Source organism: Plectrocnemia conspersa, unplaced genomic scaffold, assembly GCF_051122295.1.
Source record: "Plectrocnemia conspersa isolate PC_06_02 unplaced genomic scaffold, ASM5112229v1 ptg000002l, whole genome shotgun sequence".
Taxonomy (NCBI): Eukaryota; Metazoa; Arthropoda; class Insecta; order Trichoptera; family Polycentropodidae; genus Plectrocnemia; species Plectrocnemia conspersa.
The window spans coordinates 1,303,926-1,325,097 of record NW_028277166.1 but is presented as its reverse complement, the minus strand read 5'-3'; the positions used below and the strand labels follow the sequence as shown (position 1 = coordinate 1,325,097).

Here is a 21,172-nt window from a genome sequence, read left to right as displayed (position 1 = left end):
TGCTTCGTGAATTTTCTTTAAAGTAGTGAAGTGAGCTTGAGCGTATATCGCTATCTCTTTTATACTCATTGATTTTTGTACCTCCATCTCTACTATATCGCCCGGACGTAGTTTCGACCCAGCGATTCTAAATATAATAGTTTATAATTATTATTTTAATATTATTTTTCTTTAAAAAGAAATAAAATAATTAAATAATTATGGAATCAATGTATTTATTTAATATATTAAGACTAAAATATATACAATCACATTTTAATAAAAACGTTTATTAAAGTATTAAGAGTACTGAGAAATAAATCCTTTAAAAGTAAATACATATTTGATAACCATTTTATTGTTTTCAAGATTGAATATGATTAATATATAAACGTTTTTACAATGAGTATTAAACACAAATAAAATATTTTAAATTATAATCTTAATACTACATAACAAATTATTTTATATAACTAAGAATATGGAAATACTAAAAGTGTAATATAAGCATTAAAAAATATGTATTCAGGCATTTTATGTTTATGCTTACATAAGTTTGGTTTTGTCATATTAATCGGTTCTTAAGATCAGTGGGTAAATATAGTATTTTAATGTATTATTATGGCAGTGTATATATAGGTATATATATATATTTTTTATTTTTTTCATTTTATTTTGAATGACTAAGAGATTTAAAAAATATTGTTAGTGTTACTCCACTGTTTATGCTATTTATATAATATTTTATATAGTGTCTAATATTTTATTTCCCTGTTACTTGGCATGAGCCATTAACCCGGGTAACTATTTAATTTATTTAATTATTCCATTTTTTATATTTTTTTAAGGGCAAAAAAACCCACCTCTCAATCATTAACTAGCTAAATTATATAAATGGCTACCATGATATGAAATTATTACAAATTTATTTCATTAATTACGTGTCATTATTCAGATTACTTACACGAAAGATTTTCTTCATTTAAATTATCTATATTTAAAGATAGATTACAAGCGATTATAACGGGACTTGTTGATTGTGTGTTTTGCAGCAGCGCGCTACAGTTTGAGAATACTCTCCCTCTCCCTGCGTCAAAGCTACGACACCCCAAGCACATGGCATTGTAGCTCCGACGCGAGCGCTTGTGCTCATTCCGCAGCTTTCGTAAAAGCGGACGACAGTTAACTTAACCTAATTTTCTAAGTTTACCCCAGAACTAAAGTTAGATTTTTATATCGGTTTTAAGCTTTGTTAATAAAAATAAACGAAATGGGAGAAAGTACGCCGGCCGACAACGAAGGAGATGGAAAAGTCGTGATGAAAAAGAGAATAACCCTGATGAACGGCGTTGCCATTATTATCGGCACCATAATCGGTTCCGGAATATTTATAGCACCCACGGGCGTCTTTATTTACACAAAGTGAGTAACTGTTTTTTAAATTTTTTTCCGTGTAGCAACACAGGCTTCAGCGATCTGTCAAAAAAATTATTTTTTAATTTTGGCCGTAATATGCTTTTCGTGTGTGTAGTTCTTATCATTATGTTTTACTTTTGTTTTATATGAACTGACATAAAATGAATTTTAAATGCTATTGCTATTTAATTTTGGCATTAATTCATGATACATTTTACATATATGTATATACCTAACATATACTACCTGTCAAAATTAAAATTTTAAACGTGTTTTTTAATTTTGGCCATGATACGTTTTTTTATGCATCTTAATATTATGTGTTAAATCAATAATATTATAAAGTGTAAACAGCTCGCACATATGTATATTATAAAGGATATTATATGTGCATATTGTAAACAATTAGCATAATCAGGCGCATCTTATCTAATATCCAGCTGATAATATTCATTGATTCAAGTTCAATATTAATCTTTTCCATTTATTATTATTAGTATAAATTAGTGAATTTTAACGTATCTGAACATTTCCCCCCATTTATTAAATCCTTACGAAACTATTTACTAAGTCACAAATATTATTTATTCCCCTTTTAAATATCATCTCCCCTTTTTCATATCATTAATCTCAACGTTATCTATTAACGACCTATTGTTTTTACGCTTGACTGGTTTTAGCCGTTTTAGTGCCATGACCACACAGAGTTAAACGTTCGAAGTCAAAGGTATTATAGAATAACAATAGATTCAATTTGCCCACATAGAGTAAAATTTTATCAGATTCATGTAGGTTAAAAATACACTTGAATGCCTTATTTTGGCAGTGTGTCATTTTCCTGTTGACCTTATTAATAATAATGGCTTACATTGCTACCAATGATAAAGCGAAATTTAAATTTTTGATTATTTAGCAGCGGTGTCTTTGAAGCCGGCTTTTTTCTCAGCTTTTTATGAGCAAAATTAAGCGATAATTTTGTTTTATTTAAATATATTTTAAGCAGTTTTATATTAATATAACAAAAAATCTCATAGCGCGGCTTAGCTCGTGTAATATTTAAGTAATAAACATTTTTTTCTTTTGAGGTTTTGTGGTTTATTTGTATACATAAACATATAAAAACCTATACGTACCTACTACATAATTTTATAAACTTTACATGTAAATCAGCTAACTTAATCTTTTAGGAAAACAAATATTTTGTGGAGTAAAAAATAATAGTATTCCGCAAGTAAAATGATAAAATTGACTAAAAAAAATAATCTATATATGATTTTAAAAATGGCGTGAGATTAAAAAAATGATATTTTTAAATATAAAAAGTGTGCATATTTTATTTGAATGTTTATTTTATTTTAATATCAATTTCCTCACTTTACTTTTTCTCTAGAATATTTTGAAACAAATATATGATTTTTTAAATAGAAGCTATTTTGAAACAAGATTACCTAAGTCGATTAAGCCGGCTAATGAATTTAATCGAGATAATTTAAATGAGAAATATATAAAATAATTGTTCCATAAAACGAATTGTTTGTGCATTACTGTGAGTTACGATTTATTTTAAATAGCCGTTATTTTAAAATAATATGGTGGATCAAAGTGGCTAATGAATTCAATCGATATATGTATTATATATAAGAGGTCTAATTTACAAGTATCATGCCTATATAATTTCTAAAAACCTTTAAAAACCGTAATATCCCATATAAAATAGAATAAATAAGTATATTTTTTAATACAAATTTTACTTGAATTTTTTTAATAGATCTCTTTTTTATTTTATATATAATTAATATTTTGATAATGATGACTCAGAGTAGCTTAGAGAATTTCCTGAGATATTTACAAAGTCTATTTTTTTGTAAAAGCGTTGCAATTAAAACTACGGCAGTTATTGTGCTCTCAAAAACTATTATTTTTTTTCTAGATTTTATTTTAATTTTTATAGCTGCCAATTTGAAACAAGGTAGTTAACTAAGTTATTGAACATCTAATTTAAATTACGGCAGTTATCTGTATAAGACCAATACCCGCTTGTATATAAGGCCAGATAGCTCGCATGTGACGTCATCGGGGAAAGGGATAGCAAGTAGCCTAGTAAATCCTTCTAAAAAATCATTTTAAATGTTTTTAAACATATATTTATTTGATATAAAACTGCAATTTTCCCTAAGTAAAACGTTGATAAATGGCCACGCAATCATACTTAAAAATATTACTAGAGACCATAATATTAACCCACTATTCTTAAGAATGTGACTACAATAAAAATAAAATTAAATATAAATATAAACGTTGTGTGGCCAAGTTATAATTGTATATAATTTAATTGAATAATTCTGTAAATATTTTTTCAAATTCATTTTTTTATTTGTATTGTTTTTTTGTGCAGGGGTGCATTAGTGTAAAGCTGGTAAGCCAGGCATATGTATTTAAATAAATAAAAAAAAATACAGTACATCTACTATATGTCTATAGTTTTAGACTCTTATTAGGTGTGTTAATATAATTTATAATAAAGATATGTACATTTACATTTTTTCTTTCCAATCATTATAAACATTTTAAAATAGTAACGTTGCCAAGTCAATACACACTTCTACTCCCACATACCCAAATGTCCGTGACGTCACGAAAATACTGCAATTGAGTGTTTTTACCTTTATATAGATAGTTTTTTTGCAACTCTGCAATATATAGTATTTCCATCGAAATTTATCTTCAACGAGATCTTAACTAAAATTAATTAAATTAAATCAAATCCCACAGATAATAATTCTTACTAAAACTTATATGTATACTTATGAGTTAGATTATCTTAAATTCTAAGAACAACATTAACCAATTACATTTTTAGGTCCGTTGGCATGTCGCTAATAATATGGACCCTTTCTGGATTGCTGTCCACCTTGGGCGCCCTCTGCTACGCCGAGCTAGGCACTTCCATCATGCGATCCGGAGGAGACTACGCCTACATCTACTTGGCATTTGGTCCATTGTCGGCATTCTTAAGACTATGGATCGCCTTGTTAGTTATCAGACCTACTTCCCAAGCAATTGTCGCTCTGACCTTTGCTCAATATGCAGCCAAGCCGTTCTTCCCCGACTGCGAACCGCCGAAAGATGCTGAGAGGCTCCTGGCTGCGCTATGCTTGTGTAAGTACATTTTTCAGATTTTAAACTTTTTTGTTCTTATTGGGTCCAAGACGATACACGGTGAGCGCCACAGGGGAGGAAGAAACCGGTAATTGGCATGTCCTCTTTCCTCTCCTGCTTGCACTGCCGAGAAGCAAAAAAATGATATCTGGCAGATGCAACACAAGAATCAAAAGTAACAGTTAAAAAATTAAATTCCTTCATGTTTAAACGAAGGTTGCTGTCATAAATATTCTGTCATAAAAAGTCTAATAAAACAAGCTGCAGATCTTAAAAAGTTAATGGTATATTTGCTGTCTCTCTGTCATTAAAAATGCTAAGCGAATCTTATTTTAGAAAATTAATTTTTATCAGAATCTCAATTTAATCTGCGATTAATTATACGACCTTCTATGTTGTCTATTGAACGTATAATTATCAATGTTGTTCTATAGTCTTCTTAATGGTATAAAATCACAACACGTAGTATTATATTATATATCCCTTATCACCTGAAAACATTTCTAAAAATATAAAAATTAATATTTTGAAAATTTCAATTTATTGGAATTCCATATATATGAATAATTTACATATAAATAGCATCAAAATTTAAAAATGGTAAGACAGGATTGAAATAGTAAAAAACGACCACCATTTTGGAACAAGTAACATATGTATAGTCTATTATTAAGAACAAACACATAACATATGTATAGTCTATTATTAAGAAAAGCTTACTAGCAAAACGATTAAAATTATTTTCCTTAAAAAAACATTTCACACAAATTAAAAATATAAAAAATGACTTCTTATATTTTTATTTTATTTAGATAGGCGCTAATATGCTGCTCTAAAATGTCTATGAAACTCAATTTGACAGTTGCGAAACGTCCATTTGTTGTTCAAACCCAAACCTAACCTAATGGAAGTTCTAAAACTAATTATAGATTAAGAACTTTCATTAGATCAAGTCCAAAATACAAACTAAGCTAACTCATCTCTAAGTGGAAAATAAGCGGAAGGATAAATACAGACCATTGTTCCACAGTTCGTCTGCATTTCGATATTACACTTTGTTTTAAAAGTATGATAGCTATCCTTACCGATATTACTATGGACTTCTAATATAAAAGGCTGATCAAAGTATTTTCAAACCGAATTTTGGTCAATAGGAGAGCGCAAAAACAATTATCACTTCTCAGAAGGTAAAAATTCACGTCAAAAGCAATAAAATCGTGTCGGCGCCGTCGCAGTGGGAACGCTCGGTAACGAGCGTTTCCACTGTGACGGCGTCGGCATGATTTTATTGCTTTTGACGTGGATTTTTGACTTCTGAGAAGAGATAATTGTTTTTAGCGCTCTCCTATTGGTCAAAATTAGGTTTAGACGTTATTCATTTGTTTCTCACTCATTTAAAATTGTATTGCACTTCTATGGGTCAATAGGAGAGCGCAAAAACAATTATCACTTCTCAGAAGGCAAAAATTCACGTCAAAAGCAATACAATTTTGAGTTAGGCTAGGTTAGGGTACGATAAATCGTAGCCAAACCTAACTTAAACTCCTTATAAAAACACATTTTGCCTGAAAATAATAGGTTTATGTATGGAATTTACTCAAAGTTAAGGACATGATAACTTCCGCTGATTTACTTATATCAGTATAATTTTTTTGCCAAAAAATAGACCTTGTAAATATCACATATATATTTGTTAGCCAGTTCTATCGACCATTTCATTTCAAAATGGTGGCTATTTAAAAAATAAAAAAAGTCGTATCTTCGTTAGAAAACATTTTAGAGAAAAAAGTAAAGAGAGTAAAAATGTTTTATATTAAAAATAAAAGCAAAATAAAAATTTACAAAATCCTTTTTTTACATTTTGGTCAATTATTTGTTTTTAAGACACGTTCACTTCCGCAGTTTTAAACATTTTAAATTTTTTCTAAAAATAAATTCCAAATTTATTTTTAGAAAACATTAACATGTAAAAATAAATTTGGAATTTATTTTTACATGTTAATTTTTTAAATGAAAATTGCGACCCCTCATATAATATGGAGCCTGGGTGCCTATCTATTATATATAAAACAATCCTCGCCCCAATGCTTGATCTCAACATTTTCACTATAATAGACTTCCTTTTTATTGTTTTAGTGTACACGTTTTATGATTTATGTTCAAAACTGCTCTTCGAGTTAGTGAACTGTGACTTGGTTTTGTTCACGCATCGACTGTTACGTTATTCGCGTCCAGCGATTGTCAATCTTTATTGACTCGCATGCAACGATCGGCTCTGATTAATTGACATTGTCGTCTAGACCTTTTCATTGGCGATACTTTGTTTCATGTAGTAATTTTAACAATAGATCAATTATTAAATCACCGTGCAATTTTAGTACAATATAAATTCGGTTGTTAATTTTTATTGCAGTACTCGGTTTATGGAAATAGCTTTTTTACATCGTTCACTTAATGATAATGTTTTCGACCTTATGAAATATTCATTTTAATACCTAAAAAATGTATTTGATTATCCCTTAATTATTTCCTTTACTTACCTTATTTTATCTATGCATAGCTAAATGTCACTTTATGTTTTTTTAGCAGAATTATGTGTAGCATTTTCAAATTTATTTTAAAGCCCTTCAAATTCCCCTTATACTATTATTCATAATAAGATTTTTTATGCTAATTTTATTTGGGTATAGTAGAGTCATTCAGTAGTGACTCATTATTAGTGCCTCTTGAAATGCGTGTTTTTTTGGTCTCTGATCTTTGCTGATTACCGAAGATTAGACAAATATGAATAATGTTTTATTTAAACCAATTTTAAAATGACCTTCCGGGTTGTTCTTTAAAAGCGAGACTATTGTTGTCGCAAGATGATGCATATTGTTCGACTCTATCTTGCTCGGTATTATACACATATAAAATTACGAAAGAAGCATTTATATTCACTACATTCAGAGAATTTATTTACCAAAATAGATAAGTGGTAGATTCTCATTACTCCATTATCTCTCTTGAATAGAGACATTTATTTTATCAACAAACCATTCGTTAGAGATACTTAAATAATTATCTGAATTATATTTACTGAATCTATCTACATTTAAAACTATTTTTACTGAGACAGACTAACAGACAATTTGGTGAGATATTAAAAAATATATTACAAAAAACATTGATCAGCATAAACTTACCGTTTGCCTTCGGGGCAATTGGCATTATTCTTAATTGCTCGGGCTCATTAAAAGAGACGTGACACGTTTAATTGAACTTGCCTCGTAAACATATACATCAGCAATTAATTCCAATGCAAAATGCTATATTTTTGTTGAGCAACGACGCATAACAGCTATTTGATTATATGATAGACATTTTTAATAACTGTAGAGACAATTTTAATTAAGTAAAAATATGAACATCAAAGTGTTACAGTACGTTCTTAGCAATTAATGCAATTTCCTTACATAAATTTCAAATTATTTTTGAGTAACAGAAAATATAAAAAACTTTTAAAAAACTATAAGATAATTGTAAAATATCCTTAGAACTTGTAAAATATCGATTGAAGATTTGCGATACTAGTCAGTGGCTCTCCGTCGTTTCAAAGCTTGAGTTAACTCTTCGCAACTTCAGGTGACGGTATGGCTGGACCAAATACGATGATCGAAATAGAAAGGCTGCATTTTCCCGGACTCGTACTATATAATTTATCGCGTGTTCTACTAGACGAGTTTAAGAGATTATGCTTGGTGTATTTCCAATTAGTAGTAGTAATGATAGGGAAGTGATTTTTTACAGCATAGTTTTGGCTTATATACATATATAGAGTAATGGATAAAGATCAAACATTCACCCGTCTATGTCTCTTCTTGATAAAACTTTATTTTACTATGATGTATACCGAGTGTACATGTCATATTACTATTTAAATATGTCGAATAGAATTTTAGATATTCCTCGGCGATGTAAATATATTAAATTAAATAAATAAATTATCACAAAAAAACAAATATACATTATAAATATAAGCATTGTTAGTTTGATTTTTTAATATTTGCGTACAAAGCTTTTCAATTTAATTTTTGTAAAAAATATTCTGCATATATCCATTTCCATTGAATTTATTCGTTTTGCGTAGCAAAAAATGTAAAAGATCCTAAAAAAATACTGCGCGAACTAAATAACTATTCAATATTCCTAGAATATGCCAAGCTCTCTTACACCTTAGTAATTGCATAATTTAACCTGTTAATATAGTATATTAATTATTTACTCTTCATTTACCATGAGTTACAATAATTATGATTATTCCGTAATAATATTTGTGTTTTTCCAATAATATATCGCTATTTTTTCTACATATTTTAGCATGTACACTAATCGTACATCACCGGGGCACTTGTATTTTTTGGTGTTAAAATTTGTTTGCAAATTATATTTGACTTTATAGCTTTTTGAACGTTAAAAAATATTAGACATGTGATAAAATATTCAACGAATGTAAATTAGTAGCAGAAAATTTAGATATTCGATCTGAAAATTCAGATCAAATTCAGGGAAAAGGCTAACAACAGTTTAGAAACCAGCTTTTAATTGATGTACATGTTATATTAATCTTATCTTTGTGACAAACTCATTGTTCAGTGATGTTAAATTAAAATTTTATAATATGCATTTAATGATTTAAAGCTGTAATACAATAGTTTATATTTAATAATATACACGTCACTGATTCCCAGATTGGTCTCAATATTTTGATTTTGTATATCATGCTATTTATAATAAATAAGATAAACAAATATTACAGTTTAATTATACTTTTGTACGTATCTCAATGTTATTTACATCAAGAGTCCTCCGTTAAACGACAGAGCCATAATCTCAATCATGCGTGTCTCTAATTTTGATACCTACATACATGCGTGTCTGTAATTTGTGTGTGGGGTTGTATTTTTATTTCGGTACCCTAATTTAGTGTCTCTTGATTTATTACAGACTAGAGGTCGTTACAATTTGTTTGTGTTTGCAATTGATTTTTTTATTGCAGGTCTACTGACGGCAGTTAATTGCATGAGCGTTCGTTGGACTATGAGGATCCAGAATGTGTTCACTGCTTCTAAGCTACTGGCTTTGATCGTCATTATTTTGACTGGACTGTACCACGTATCAACAGGTAAATCAGAGTTGTTTTAAACATAAAGACAGGATATACAGATCGTTCACTCTCTAAAGAGCGGAAGTGGAATTGAGTGGATAGGGACTGGAACTAACGGGACTTTTGTATTATTTAAAATAAATTTCAGTCCTCGATTGATAGCAAAAAGCATATGCTAAGATTAAATAAATTTAAATATGGGTGAATTGTAGTTTGGATATTTTATATGACATTCGGATTTTATAGATTTTTTAATTTCAGGTCACATGGAAAACTTTGAAAACTCGTTTGATGGCGAATACGACGTCTGGAACATTGCAATGGCTTTCTATTCAGGACTGTTTGCTTTTGGAGGATGGCATTTCCTCAATTTCGTCACCGAAGAACTTCAAGATCCTTACAAGTGAGTTTTAAAACTATATATGTATTATTCACGTAGTTTCTAATTGCTATCAAAGATCGGGTTAAAGCTGTTGCTTTCTCAGACTCTTAAGGTTCATCTCGCTCTGCTTTATTCTAGTTCGTTGAACTCCCATTTATTCCAAGTTGAAAGTGAAGTAGTATTTTTTTTTTATTAATTTCTTAATTTCAGTGTCAGAAAGTGTATAAGTTCAGTACAGCAATGTTCCGGCTTAAAATATTTTATTTACCTTTATCATTAAAAAGTTGATAATTATTTTAGTATTTTTAAGAATCTCATAAGAAAATCTAAAAATGTTGATTAAATAAAATTTAAGTTAAACTGTATAATATGTATATACTTCATAAATTAATATTATTATAATATGTTAAAAATGTTGAGAAGCACTGGTTCATTTTCATCACGTAAGTGACATAAACATGCAGTAGTTCGTTAAATTATAGTTGCATATAAAAAAATCAAACAACATAAAATTACTTTTAACTGCGAATTATGAAATGAGCATTTAAAATTATTTTATTAAATAGATATATTTTTTATTAACATTCGCCATTTTGTTAGTTACGCACGCTCCCACTTAGTACGCCGGTGCTACATTGCAATTGTTCTAAAAAAATCATGTTTTTAATACACGCAGCTAGAAATGTATAATATTTTATTTTAGCGCAATCTCGCAGTAAACGGGCAAAGCCGTAACAAATAAAATTGTTTATCTCAGATCACTCTTTGCGTGGCGTGCGATCCTAATATCATACAATATAGGACGTCAATATTTTTTTATTCTGTAATGATATTGTTTCTCACATTTTTATTTGTTTATTATAATTCTGTGCCATCATGATTTGACAGATTTTCCCAATGTGTCATTATAACCTTTATAGTAAATAGTAAGAACGTTTTATTTACACACCCATTCAGAATAAATTTTAATAAGTACAGTAGATCCTCCAATAACACGGTAAATTAGGGACGTGCTATTTGCGTGCGTGTAATTGGGGGGCTAAAAATACATTTTTATGCAATACGTACGTACGAATCAGGCGCGTGTAACGGGCATCCAAATAGCGCGTCATTGGGGGGTCTACTGTATACTAATAAAGATAAGAAATTATGTGACACACACATAAAAGAGACATGCATTATCCGGTGCGTTCTCGAGCGCTGATACTTTGGCCGCAATGCATAAGAATTAGGGACGCAATCGCGACTATTTAGAGCACTTTACAGCTGGTAATTAAAAATCGCTGAGCATAGAAGAATTGTCGAGGCGACTTCTCAGCAACTTTAAAAGGTCGAAATTCAATGAATTGTGTCATATAAGATATAAATACATATACGATCCGTGTTTAATCTTATAGAAATATATGAGAATTTTTTTTTAATCCTTTCCAATAATAAGAAGTACTTTGCTTCGCTTGGATTATAAAAAAAATAAGTTATATTCGAGAACGCTACGAATTAACGTATGGTATAGAACGCGAATCGCAAATATTTGTTAAAGTGAGTCATATCGCAAACTTTGGCGATGTAGTACATACTAAATTTCACACTTAAGTGCTTGAAAAAAAATATTTTTTGTTATAAAACTTCTGTTTAAACCATAATGAAATTTGCTTTCTAATAAATGGGCAAATATATTAAATAAATGAGGTCTCATTGTGCAGCGTAACATTTAATTGACCGAAAAGTGTTAATCTAGTTTTATATTTTTATCTTATCGTATAATACGCACCATAAATCGATTGTAACTCGAGACGCATAAAGAATCGCTAAATTACACTTAAACGTTTTCTAATCACATCAAAAGCTCTCAAACTGTTAGTAATTTGTGACTATATATAATTGAAAACCGAAGCTTTACATTTATTAATTAAACTAAGCTTACTAGATGAAGATTTCAAGGCGACGAGGCACAATTCAATTATAAATGTAAACTCTGCTTTTAGACAGGCGATGTTTGCGAAGAAAAATACATTTTCTCAAGATCTATCTACATAAAACACTGTATCGAGGAAATTAAATTGGCTTAGTCTGTTTTCATCACGTTTTGTCGCTTCGGTTTCTGGGATTCTTGAAAAGTGTATCGTATATCCCAACGTGGCAAGTTTACTCATGAAAGTGAAGTTTGTGACACAATTTAGTTGACATAGCCGAGTGCTAATAACGCTAATGTACCACTGTTCGATATCGATTGTATGTGGGTCAAATTAGAAAAAGCGAAGCTTTCTAGAAAACTCAACAGGTGAACAGGAATAAAAGTTCATGAAAGCAGATCAAATCAATTTCTAATAATGTATATATTTATATACATATGTATACATGCACTTATCCCGCATACGACAAGTGCATGTGTAACATTTCAAATTTGATCAGATGTTGCTAGAACTCGATTGTTCTTGTGGGTTTATTTATTTATTTATTTTGGCAAAAACAGATAAGACTGCTAGAATAAACTTGTATATATACCAGGCGCGTACCGTGACGTTATTTTGCTTTCGCTCACTCGCGTGTTAAGTGACGGGAGTGAGTGAAAGATAAGGGCGTGCGTTACATGCGTTCCGCACGCCCTTATCTCTCACTTACTCCTATTTAACACGCGAGCGAGCGTATTTATTTGAGCTTGCGAATTTAATAATGCATTATAAACATATTTAAAAATAGGTTCGCACACTTGACACTAGTTTCTGCATGCTTTTAAAGGTTTGCTTATCGCGCTTTTAACTACGAGTATTTTTTAATTAGCTAACAGAAAAAAATACATTAAAATTTATATTATAAAAATAATAATTATTACTCTACACAAAATATTATTTATTCTAAGCTTGAACCAGTGCTACGAATATAATGTAATTGTAGCATTTCTATTTGGATACGCGCTGAATTGAATAAAGCTGATTCTACATTTGATATTATGATTTAATTTATTTTTCAGCAAGTGGATTAAAGCAATTTAATTTCACACTCTGGATATATTAAAATTAAATATATAGGAGTGCATAAAAATTGAGTCAAAAAATCGTCCATATAACCGAAGCGGGTTGTATATAAAAGATGTGGATAAATACATTCCACCACATAAGCACAAGCTTGAATGTAAACGAAATGAAAGCCTTTCAGTCCGAGTGTCTATTTAAAGAGTTCTCTCCTGTATTTGGAATGAGATCCTCTCTAACTGATGGGAGAAAACCTTTTTTCTTATATTTCCCCTGAGATTTATTGACTACCTGTTTATCTCGAGCAAATGCTTGATTGCCCTTTGAAATCGTTTTATCAAATTAATGTATGTGCATAATCTATATAATGTGATTTAATATGAATATGTACATAATATACTGTTGTTTGATTGATTTGTGATATTATTTCAGGAATCTTCCAAGAGCTATATGGATCGCTATGCCAACAGTCACTGCCATATACGTGTTGGCAAACTTGGCCTATTTTGCAGTCATTTCGGGTGACGATATGTTGTCGTCTTCGGCCGTCGCTGTCGTAAGTTAACATACTATGTTTATTAATATTATCATTATTTAGTTGTTAGGAAAAGAATTTTGGTTTATGATCTTCAAATTTATATAAGCCAATTATTAACATTAGCAATTGAATTACGCACCATAAGATCAAGTTTATTAATTCCGGAGTTCTGTAGTTGATCTCCAATTGTATTTTCTGTAAAAGCCTGGTTGTTGAAATACAATATTTACAATCGTCGTGCACAAGAATTGAACCTTTTCGATTGTTGTATGCAGGGATTGGATATGGTAGTACTTTGCAGTAACATCCGGATTAAAAAATGTATTGGTTTGGACCAAAAAACAGCCACCATATTTTTATTTTGTTGTAATTTCGGTTTTGTGAATTGCTTTGAGGCTTAATTTTTATCCAACCATTATGCAGACCGCTTTCTGTTATTTTAAATGATACACTTTTCATTGCATGTTACTATACGATCATGAAATTGATCGTTTTTATTGCGTAAAAGAGGCGCAGAACAAATTTCGTTAAGGCGACTTTTTTTAGGATTTATTCATTTCATGCGGCACCCATCTATAAAGCTGTATTGATTTTTCAACTGATACAGAACTATTAAGCTTTCGTCTGTGCTTCTGATTCAACTAACGCCTTCATTTGATCATTGTTAGCAACTGTAAAATAACGCCATTGACTTTTTTCATCTTTAAGGCTCTCATCTCCAACATGATTTTTTAGAACCACCATTACATTGTATGTTCATTCTTGATTATTTTACGAAAAGTTTCTTCTAATTTACCACTCGTTTTAAACTCATACAAAAATGCTCTAATTTGCTTTCTTAACATCTCTAATTCAATAGCCCAGTTTGAAGCAAAAATCTCTATTTTTTAGTTCTATCTATCTGTATATTTTTTATTAATCTAATAATAATAGTACAGGCCTGCAATGTAAAAGTTTTCTTAAGTGTAAATAGGAATTTATATAGTGTTTCAAGTGCCGATTACTGCAAAAATAATTTAAAAAAATCGATTAGGTAGAGTTTCTCCACATTTAGTAGAATGAGTGAATACGGTGAAACGGTTTTTATATACAATACATACATATCATGGTATATTTAATAATTATTATAGATGTTTTACACTTAAAAATAGAATACGAATCAGAATTAAAATCATTTACCCTAAATTAGTTGAAACTAGTAGAGTTACAACAAATAAACTAGTGAAAATTACTTTAAACAGTTCACTAGACTGTTGGTGCCTGTTTGTTTCACCATTTCTCACATATTTCCTCTTCCATATCAGTGACTCTCTGGTTCTTCGTCCACCTACAGTGTGTATCTAGACCAGTGGTTCCCAAAGTGATCCCTACGGACCCCAAGGGGTCCGTGGAAAATTAAAATTGATTTGGGGGTCTCTGAACAACGTCAGGGGGTCCGCGCAAGGTTTAATATAAAATAAAAAAATTGTGACACATTTTTATTAATATGGAAGTTAAAATAAATAACAATGAATAAAAAAAATCACAATAATTGTTATTTGTTATTTGCTAAAGGTGAAACGTTATTTACTGAATTAAAAAAAAATTCGATGTAAAAGCTATACCCTTGACTAATATCATCTCCGTTGCTACTGATGGTGCTCCGGCAATGGTAGGATGACACCGAGGCTTTCTGGCATACTTAAAACAAGCTATACCGAATGTATTATAGGTACATTGTGTTATTCATCGATATCATTTGGTCGCAAAAAACCTTAGTGAACGTTTGCACGAATCACTAAATTATGTCATTAGGGCAGTTAATAAAATCAAAAGGAATGCCTTAAATGAGAGATTATTTGCTCAACTTTGTTTGAAAAATGATGATGACTTATGACTATAATCGTTTACTACTTAGCACACAGAAGTACGTTGGTTATCTAAAAGTGCATGTTTGGATCGCTTCTATTCGCTCTTTGATTCAGTGTTGGAATTCCTGGAGAGTAAAGACAATGATTTGCGTTACAATTTTAATATCTCAAAAAATAACATCGCTTATATGACTGATTTATTTGCCAGATTTAACGAGACTAATTTGAAACTACAAGGTGACACATTAAATTTAATCAAAACTAAAAGTGTATTATCTGCGTTTGTTGCAAAACTTTTGCTGTACAAACAAAACTAGAGAAGAGGAAAATATTCTCAGTTTCCAAATCTTTCAAAATTGCAAAATAGAGATGAAGATATGTTTGCTTATTGTCAACACTTAACGTTGCTTCATTCGAACCTTAACCAAAGATTTGAAGACATTCTTCACTTGGATATTTCCGACTGGGTGTTGAACCCTTTTCCATGTAGTCAAACTCAGAGCACAAATACAGATGAATACATACTAATACAGGAGCAACTTATTGAATTATCCACAAATAAGGAGCTGAAACCAATGTTTAAACAAGGATACGATAACGTTCTGGTTACAAAAACAGATCCCAATTTTATATCCAGCATTAAGGGTTATTGTACAGAAGCTGTTGATTGCTGATGAGCCGGACATAAATACACTCATAACATCCCATCAGGTTCATCCAAGTCATTTAATTTTTTTTTTTATTTTAATACAAAAGTAATAATTTTAATAAATACTTCTTCAACAAAATATTTTATTTATATTTTATTTTTACGTCACCATTTACCATTCAAGAGATAAAAGTTAAATTTGTAATTTTTCTATTATGCATTTATGTAGTTTTTCACCCAGGGTCCGTGGGCCAAAAGAATTTGGGAATCACTGATCTAGACTGTGCAGTACACGTGTCATAGTGCTCCGAGCTTTGTGAAACTAATTTTTAGTTATACAATTTTACTTTTATTTTTATTTTTAAGTAGAGTGTTGGTGCTTTTTTAAACGATAGCGGTTTCCCGAGGATGAGTTAACTCACCCGGTTATTTTTGTTGTATTTGTGGCAATTATACTGTAAAAAACAGCAAAGAAACATATTGTGGAAAAAGTGTGCTTTGCTTATTTTAGCATGAAATTGGGGATCAGGATAAGCCTCGGGCCCCTCAACAAGTTTGTTCGATTTGCGTAGAAGAACTGAGGCAGTGGTTTCATGCTAAAAAAGGAATCTTCTCGCTTTGTAATGTACCAATGGTTTAGAGGGAGTCAAAAATCATAGTGATGACTGTTACTTTTCCTTTAGTAATGTACGAGGTTTTAATCTAAAGAACAAAATGGAGATTTATTATCCTAATGTATTGATATATTTTCCGTGAAGGAAGAGATTCAATTAATTTTCTTTGTAAAAAAATCTGAAATATATCCAAGTTTAGAACTAAGTTCTATAATTATTATGAAAAATATTATTCTTCGGTATAATACCATAGAATATCATCCACCAATCATAACCATTTCTTAGGTTTATAATTTTTTTTTCTACTTATTCATAATTATAAAGTAGAGTCCAAAACACAGCTTAAAATGATTCAAAAATGTTCTACACAGCATCTATTAAAATCAATCATAAAAATGCAATCAAGAAAATTTTCACATTTATAATACAGCTGAAATCAGTATGTAGTTTTACATATTTATAAACTTATCTTATCTTTGTGTCAAAATTCCCATGAGCAACTTAAACATTTATCTTTCTACAAGAACAGCTGTATCATTTGTATGTGTATAGAATTCTATTTATAATTTCTCTGCATATGTATATTTCCCTATTCAAACGCTTTATTAAAAATTAAAGAGCATCGGAAACAACATGCATCCTTGTCTCTCTCCTCGGGATGTTCAATACCATAATCTTTATTAAATGTTTATTATTTAATTTACCAACGGCAATCTAATTTTTAACCACCAAACATGATTTTTACAGACGTTCGGTCAGAAGATGTTCGGAGCAGCGGCTTGGATCATTCCCGTATTCGTAGCACTATCCACGTTTGGCGGCGTGAATGGCATACTCTTCACATCAGCTCGGCTCTTCATGACCGGAGCTCAAGAAGGACACTTACCGGACATGTTTTCGTTCGTTCACGTCAAACGCTTGACTCCGATACCTTCGCTCATGTTCACCGTAAGTATTCCACAATCTGAATAACTTTATAAATTTAAAATAATTATCATATTTTAATTTTCAGTGTTTCGTATCATTGCTCATGCTGTGCAGCAGTGACGTGTTCGCCCTCATCAACTATTTCTCCCAAATGCTGTGGTTCTCGATTGGCGCTTCTATAGTCGGAATGTTATGGTTGAGAAAAGCGAGGCCGGACATTCCGAGACCGATTAGAGTCAACACAGCTCTGCCGGTCATATTCTTGATCTGCGTGGCTTTCTTGGTGATCATTCCCACTATCGTAGAACCTTGGAATACTTTAATCGGAATCATTATAGTAGTGTCTGGTATTCCTGTTTATTACGTCTGCGTCAAATGGGACAAGCCGAGCAAATATTATAAATATTCATACGCTGTCACTACCTTTGTGCAAAAGCTATTCAGTTGTACGTTTGTTGAAGGCGGAGAAAAGTTATGCGACAATTGAACGAGCGATGTATTATGTAAAACTTCTCTCGAGTGACTAAAGTGTACTCGAGAGTAGAGTTCGACTTGCGTACACATTCCACTGATTACGGCAGTTATTAACTCAAATACTCATTATATATAGATATTGAACTCATTGTGTTAGTAGCTTAAGTGTAATATGTGTATAAATATGTATAGTTTGATTCCGCTTAAAACTTAAGTTATCATTGTAAGTTGTTATTATGTCAGTTTATTTTTTATGATAATATACCTATTTTTTACATTGATGTTATTTTTTACTATTAAAGTTGTATGTAAATGTATGATACATTCTTCAACCTGATATAATCGATATTAAATACAAATAAATTGAAATCGGTATCTTTAGAAGAAATTCACAACAATTTGTAAATTATAAAAAGGAACCAGTACTGATGAATTGGATATAAATATAATTAAAGAAACATGGGAAATACTAGGAACTAAATTACATTATCAAGTAAATAAAGTACTTTCCGAAGGAGAAATACCGGATGATTGCAGATTGCAACTATTTACGTATACCTAAAATAAAAAATAGAAGGATAAGGAAATGAGACCAATTAAGATGTTGCCTTGTATGGAAAAGGTAATGGAAGTAGTAGTAATCAAACTAATAATTAAAGGATTTTATTGTTTCACAAAACATGCGTGAACAACAATCATGCAGCGATCATTCAGTCAATTGTTGCACTCGTGTCTTAGAACAACGAAATATATATACGCCTTTAGAAAATGACATTTGCTTGATGAACATCTGCAAAGTCGAATTGTGCAATGGGAATATAGTGATCTTATGATGCTTTATGTCTTTCCCGTGACCGTTTCACAACAAAGAAATCTTTCAAATTAGAGATTATAGGTATAAGTGAAATAGGTTCGATAATAATTTAAAAAAAAGAAAGTAAAAAGTTAAAATAAATTATGCTTATTCCAAAGTTCTAGATAAAGTAAAGGAGTATGGTGTTCTGGCTTATATACGGTTAGAATAAAATCTGGGGAGTCCAACATCCTTTCCAGTTCTTGATCCTCTGACCAATGTCGATGATTCGGGGGCGGAACCAGACTCTTTGTTCTTGTGTAATAGATATTTAAAACCACTCTTTCAAGCGTGTAACAGTGCAACGGTAGATTCGAATGAACGAACCTTTCGGTATCGACGTTGATAGATACAAAGTTATTAATTTATAAATTATAAATAAATTCGAATTTTTTTGAAATTATTTTTGTTGTTATATATTTCTTATTTTATATTGTAATTATAGTAAATTATTGAAAAAAATCAGTGATTCTCAACGTTTTATTACTTTGATTATTTTTATTAAATTTCGTTAATTTATTTTATACATTTTTTGTATATTATTGAACTTATGTGGATTTTTTTATATCAATTCAGAGGTTTTCAATATTTTTATAAAACTAATATAAAATATTTTTTGTTATGTTCATTTATTTCGTACTCTTTAATTTATTGGTATTATTTTCTGTAGAAATCATTTACATTAAATCAAATTAAAAAAAATATTATATAAATATATTTCTTCAATTATGTATGTAAATATATAACCAATATTTGTGGTACCATAAAATAGTGAAATGTCAACCATGTATATGTACGACGATACCGCTCAAAGGGTTTGAAAATGAAAAAATGCATCCATAAAATCGACTATAGAAAATTACTATTTAAACATTTTTAATTTGTAGATTTTTTATTGAAAGTTTAAGTTTATCTATTTAAATCAATCATTAAATTAAAATAATTTCTACGTAGTTAGTAAAAACTGATCAATGAAATGTAATTATAACATAATTTTAAATGGGAATAAATACAAAAGCTGTCCGTAAATTTATAACGTTTATATTAAAATACTTCACAATTATAGTATTATAAATAAAATCAACAGTGATTTTTAATACTGATCATTACGTATTTATTTTACATTAATTATGATGTAGGTACTTGGTAATAAATATTTTTTTACAATAATAAATAACAATTAAAATGTTGATTTCCCAAATGTAAGGTTTTACAAAAATAAAGTGATCTTGATCTGTAAAAAAAGATTTTTATACAGATTTTTCAGTGATTAATAATTTTAGATATTTTCATTTTTTAAAAAACCTTGCACGTACATAAGTATTCGTCAGTCTTGTCCAATTACACGGGTTAATTAAAACAACAGAGTTTTATGTATCATATAAACATTCTATTATTTATTTATTTTTGATTCACACAAAAAATATGATGTAAGGCACAATTGAAATATGTTCCATTTTGTAATTAAAAATCAACGTTATGTATAATAGAATGGTTATCGACGATGAAGAAGTTTCGTCGAAATAAAATCTCTAATAAATAATAAATAAATAAGAAAGAAATTAAAATTCTTAAAATATTAACAGTCTATCTATGAGTATTAAAGTAAAATAATTGAATTATTTCATTTAAAAATAGGGATTCTAACTATAAAAAACACAAACAAAGCATTAAATAACTTAAAATTAAACTAAATCAATTAAAAATGTATATATAATGAGTTGTTTTTACATAAATATATGTTAAATATTATACTTTGTTCAATGTTTTATGACTCAAATTACATAATAATGTCATGATAACAATGTTTGAATATTACACTAAAATTAATTGACTAATTAAATATTTTATTAATATTAGTGTTCGAACCTAAGATAGTTTGATACATTAGAGATCAAATTCTGCGGATGACATCATCATCTATTACACTATACAAGATTTTTTGACACAAATATATAAAAACTCAACCATTATGCTACGTTTATTAAATAAAATCAATATTTTGAAATAATATTGAACACATATTCTTTGTCAAATTAACGATTGATTATGATAATATATGATACATAGTACATATTTAATTTAGTTAAGTTTCAGGCTCTATATTTCATAAGTTTTTATATATATATATATATTTTAAGTCTAATTATTGATATTTGTAGCTGCAGTTACCGGATTTGTTACAAACAAAGCTGTGTATTTTAAAAAAAATT

At 29.6% G+C, this 21,172-nt stretch overlaps 1 protein-coding gene across 1 annotated transcript; it reads left to right on the top strand.

The window, feature by feature from the left end:
• The first annotated feature begins 1,040 nt into the window (after positions 1 to 1,040).
• Positions 1,041 to 18,387, top strand: JhI-21 (Juvenile hormone Inducible-21). Its single transcript, XM_088181518.1, has 7 exons — positions 1,041 to 1,401; positions 4,256 to 4,554; positions 9,593 to 9,718; positions 9,962 to 10,103; positions 13,487 to 13,610; positions 17,453 to 17,653; positions 17,718 to 18,387. The coding sequence occupies exons 1-7, from the start codon at positions 1,250 to 1,252 to the stop codon at positions 18,117 to 18,119; spliced, it is 1,446 nt and encodes a 481-aa protein (XP_088037644.1). The 5' UTR covers positions 1,041 to 1,249; the 3' UTR covers positions 18,120 to 18,387.
• The last annotated feature ends 2,785 nt before the right edge of the window (positions 18,388 to 21,172 follow it).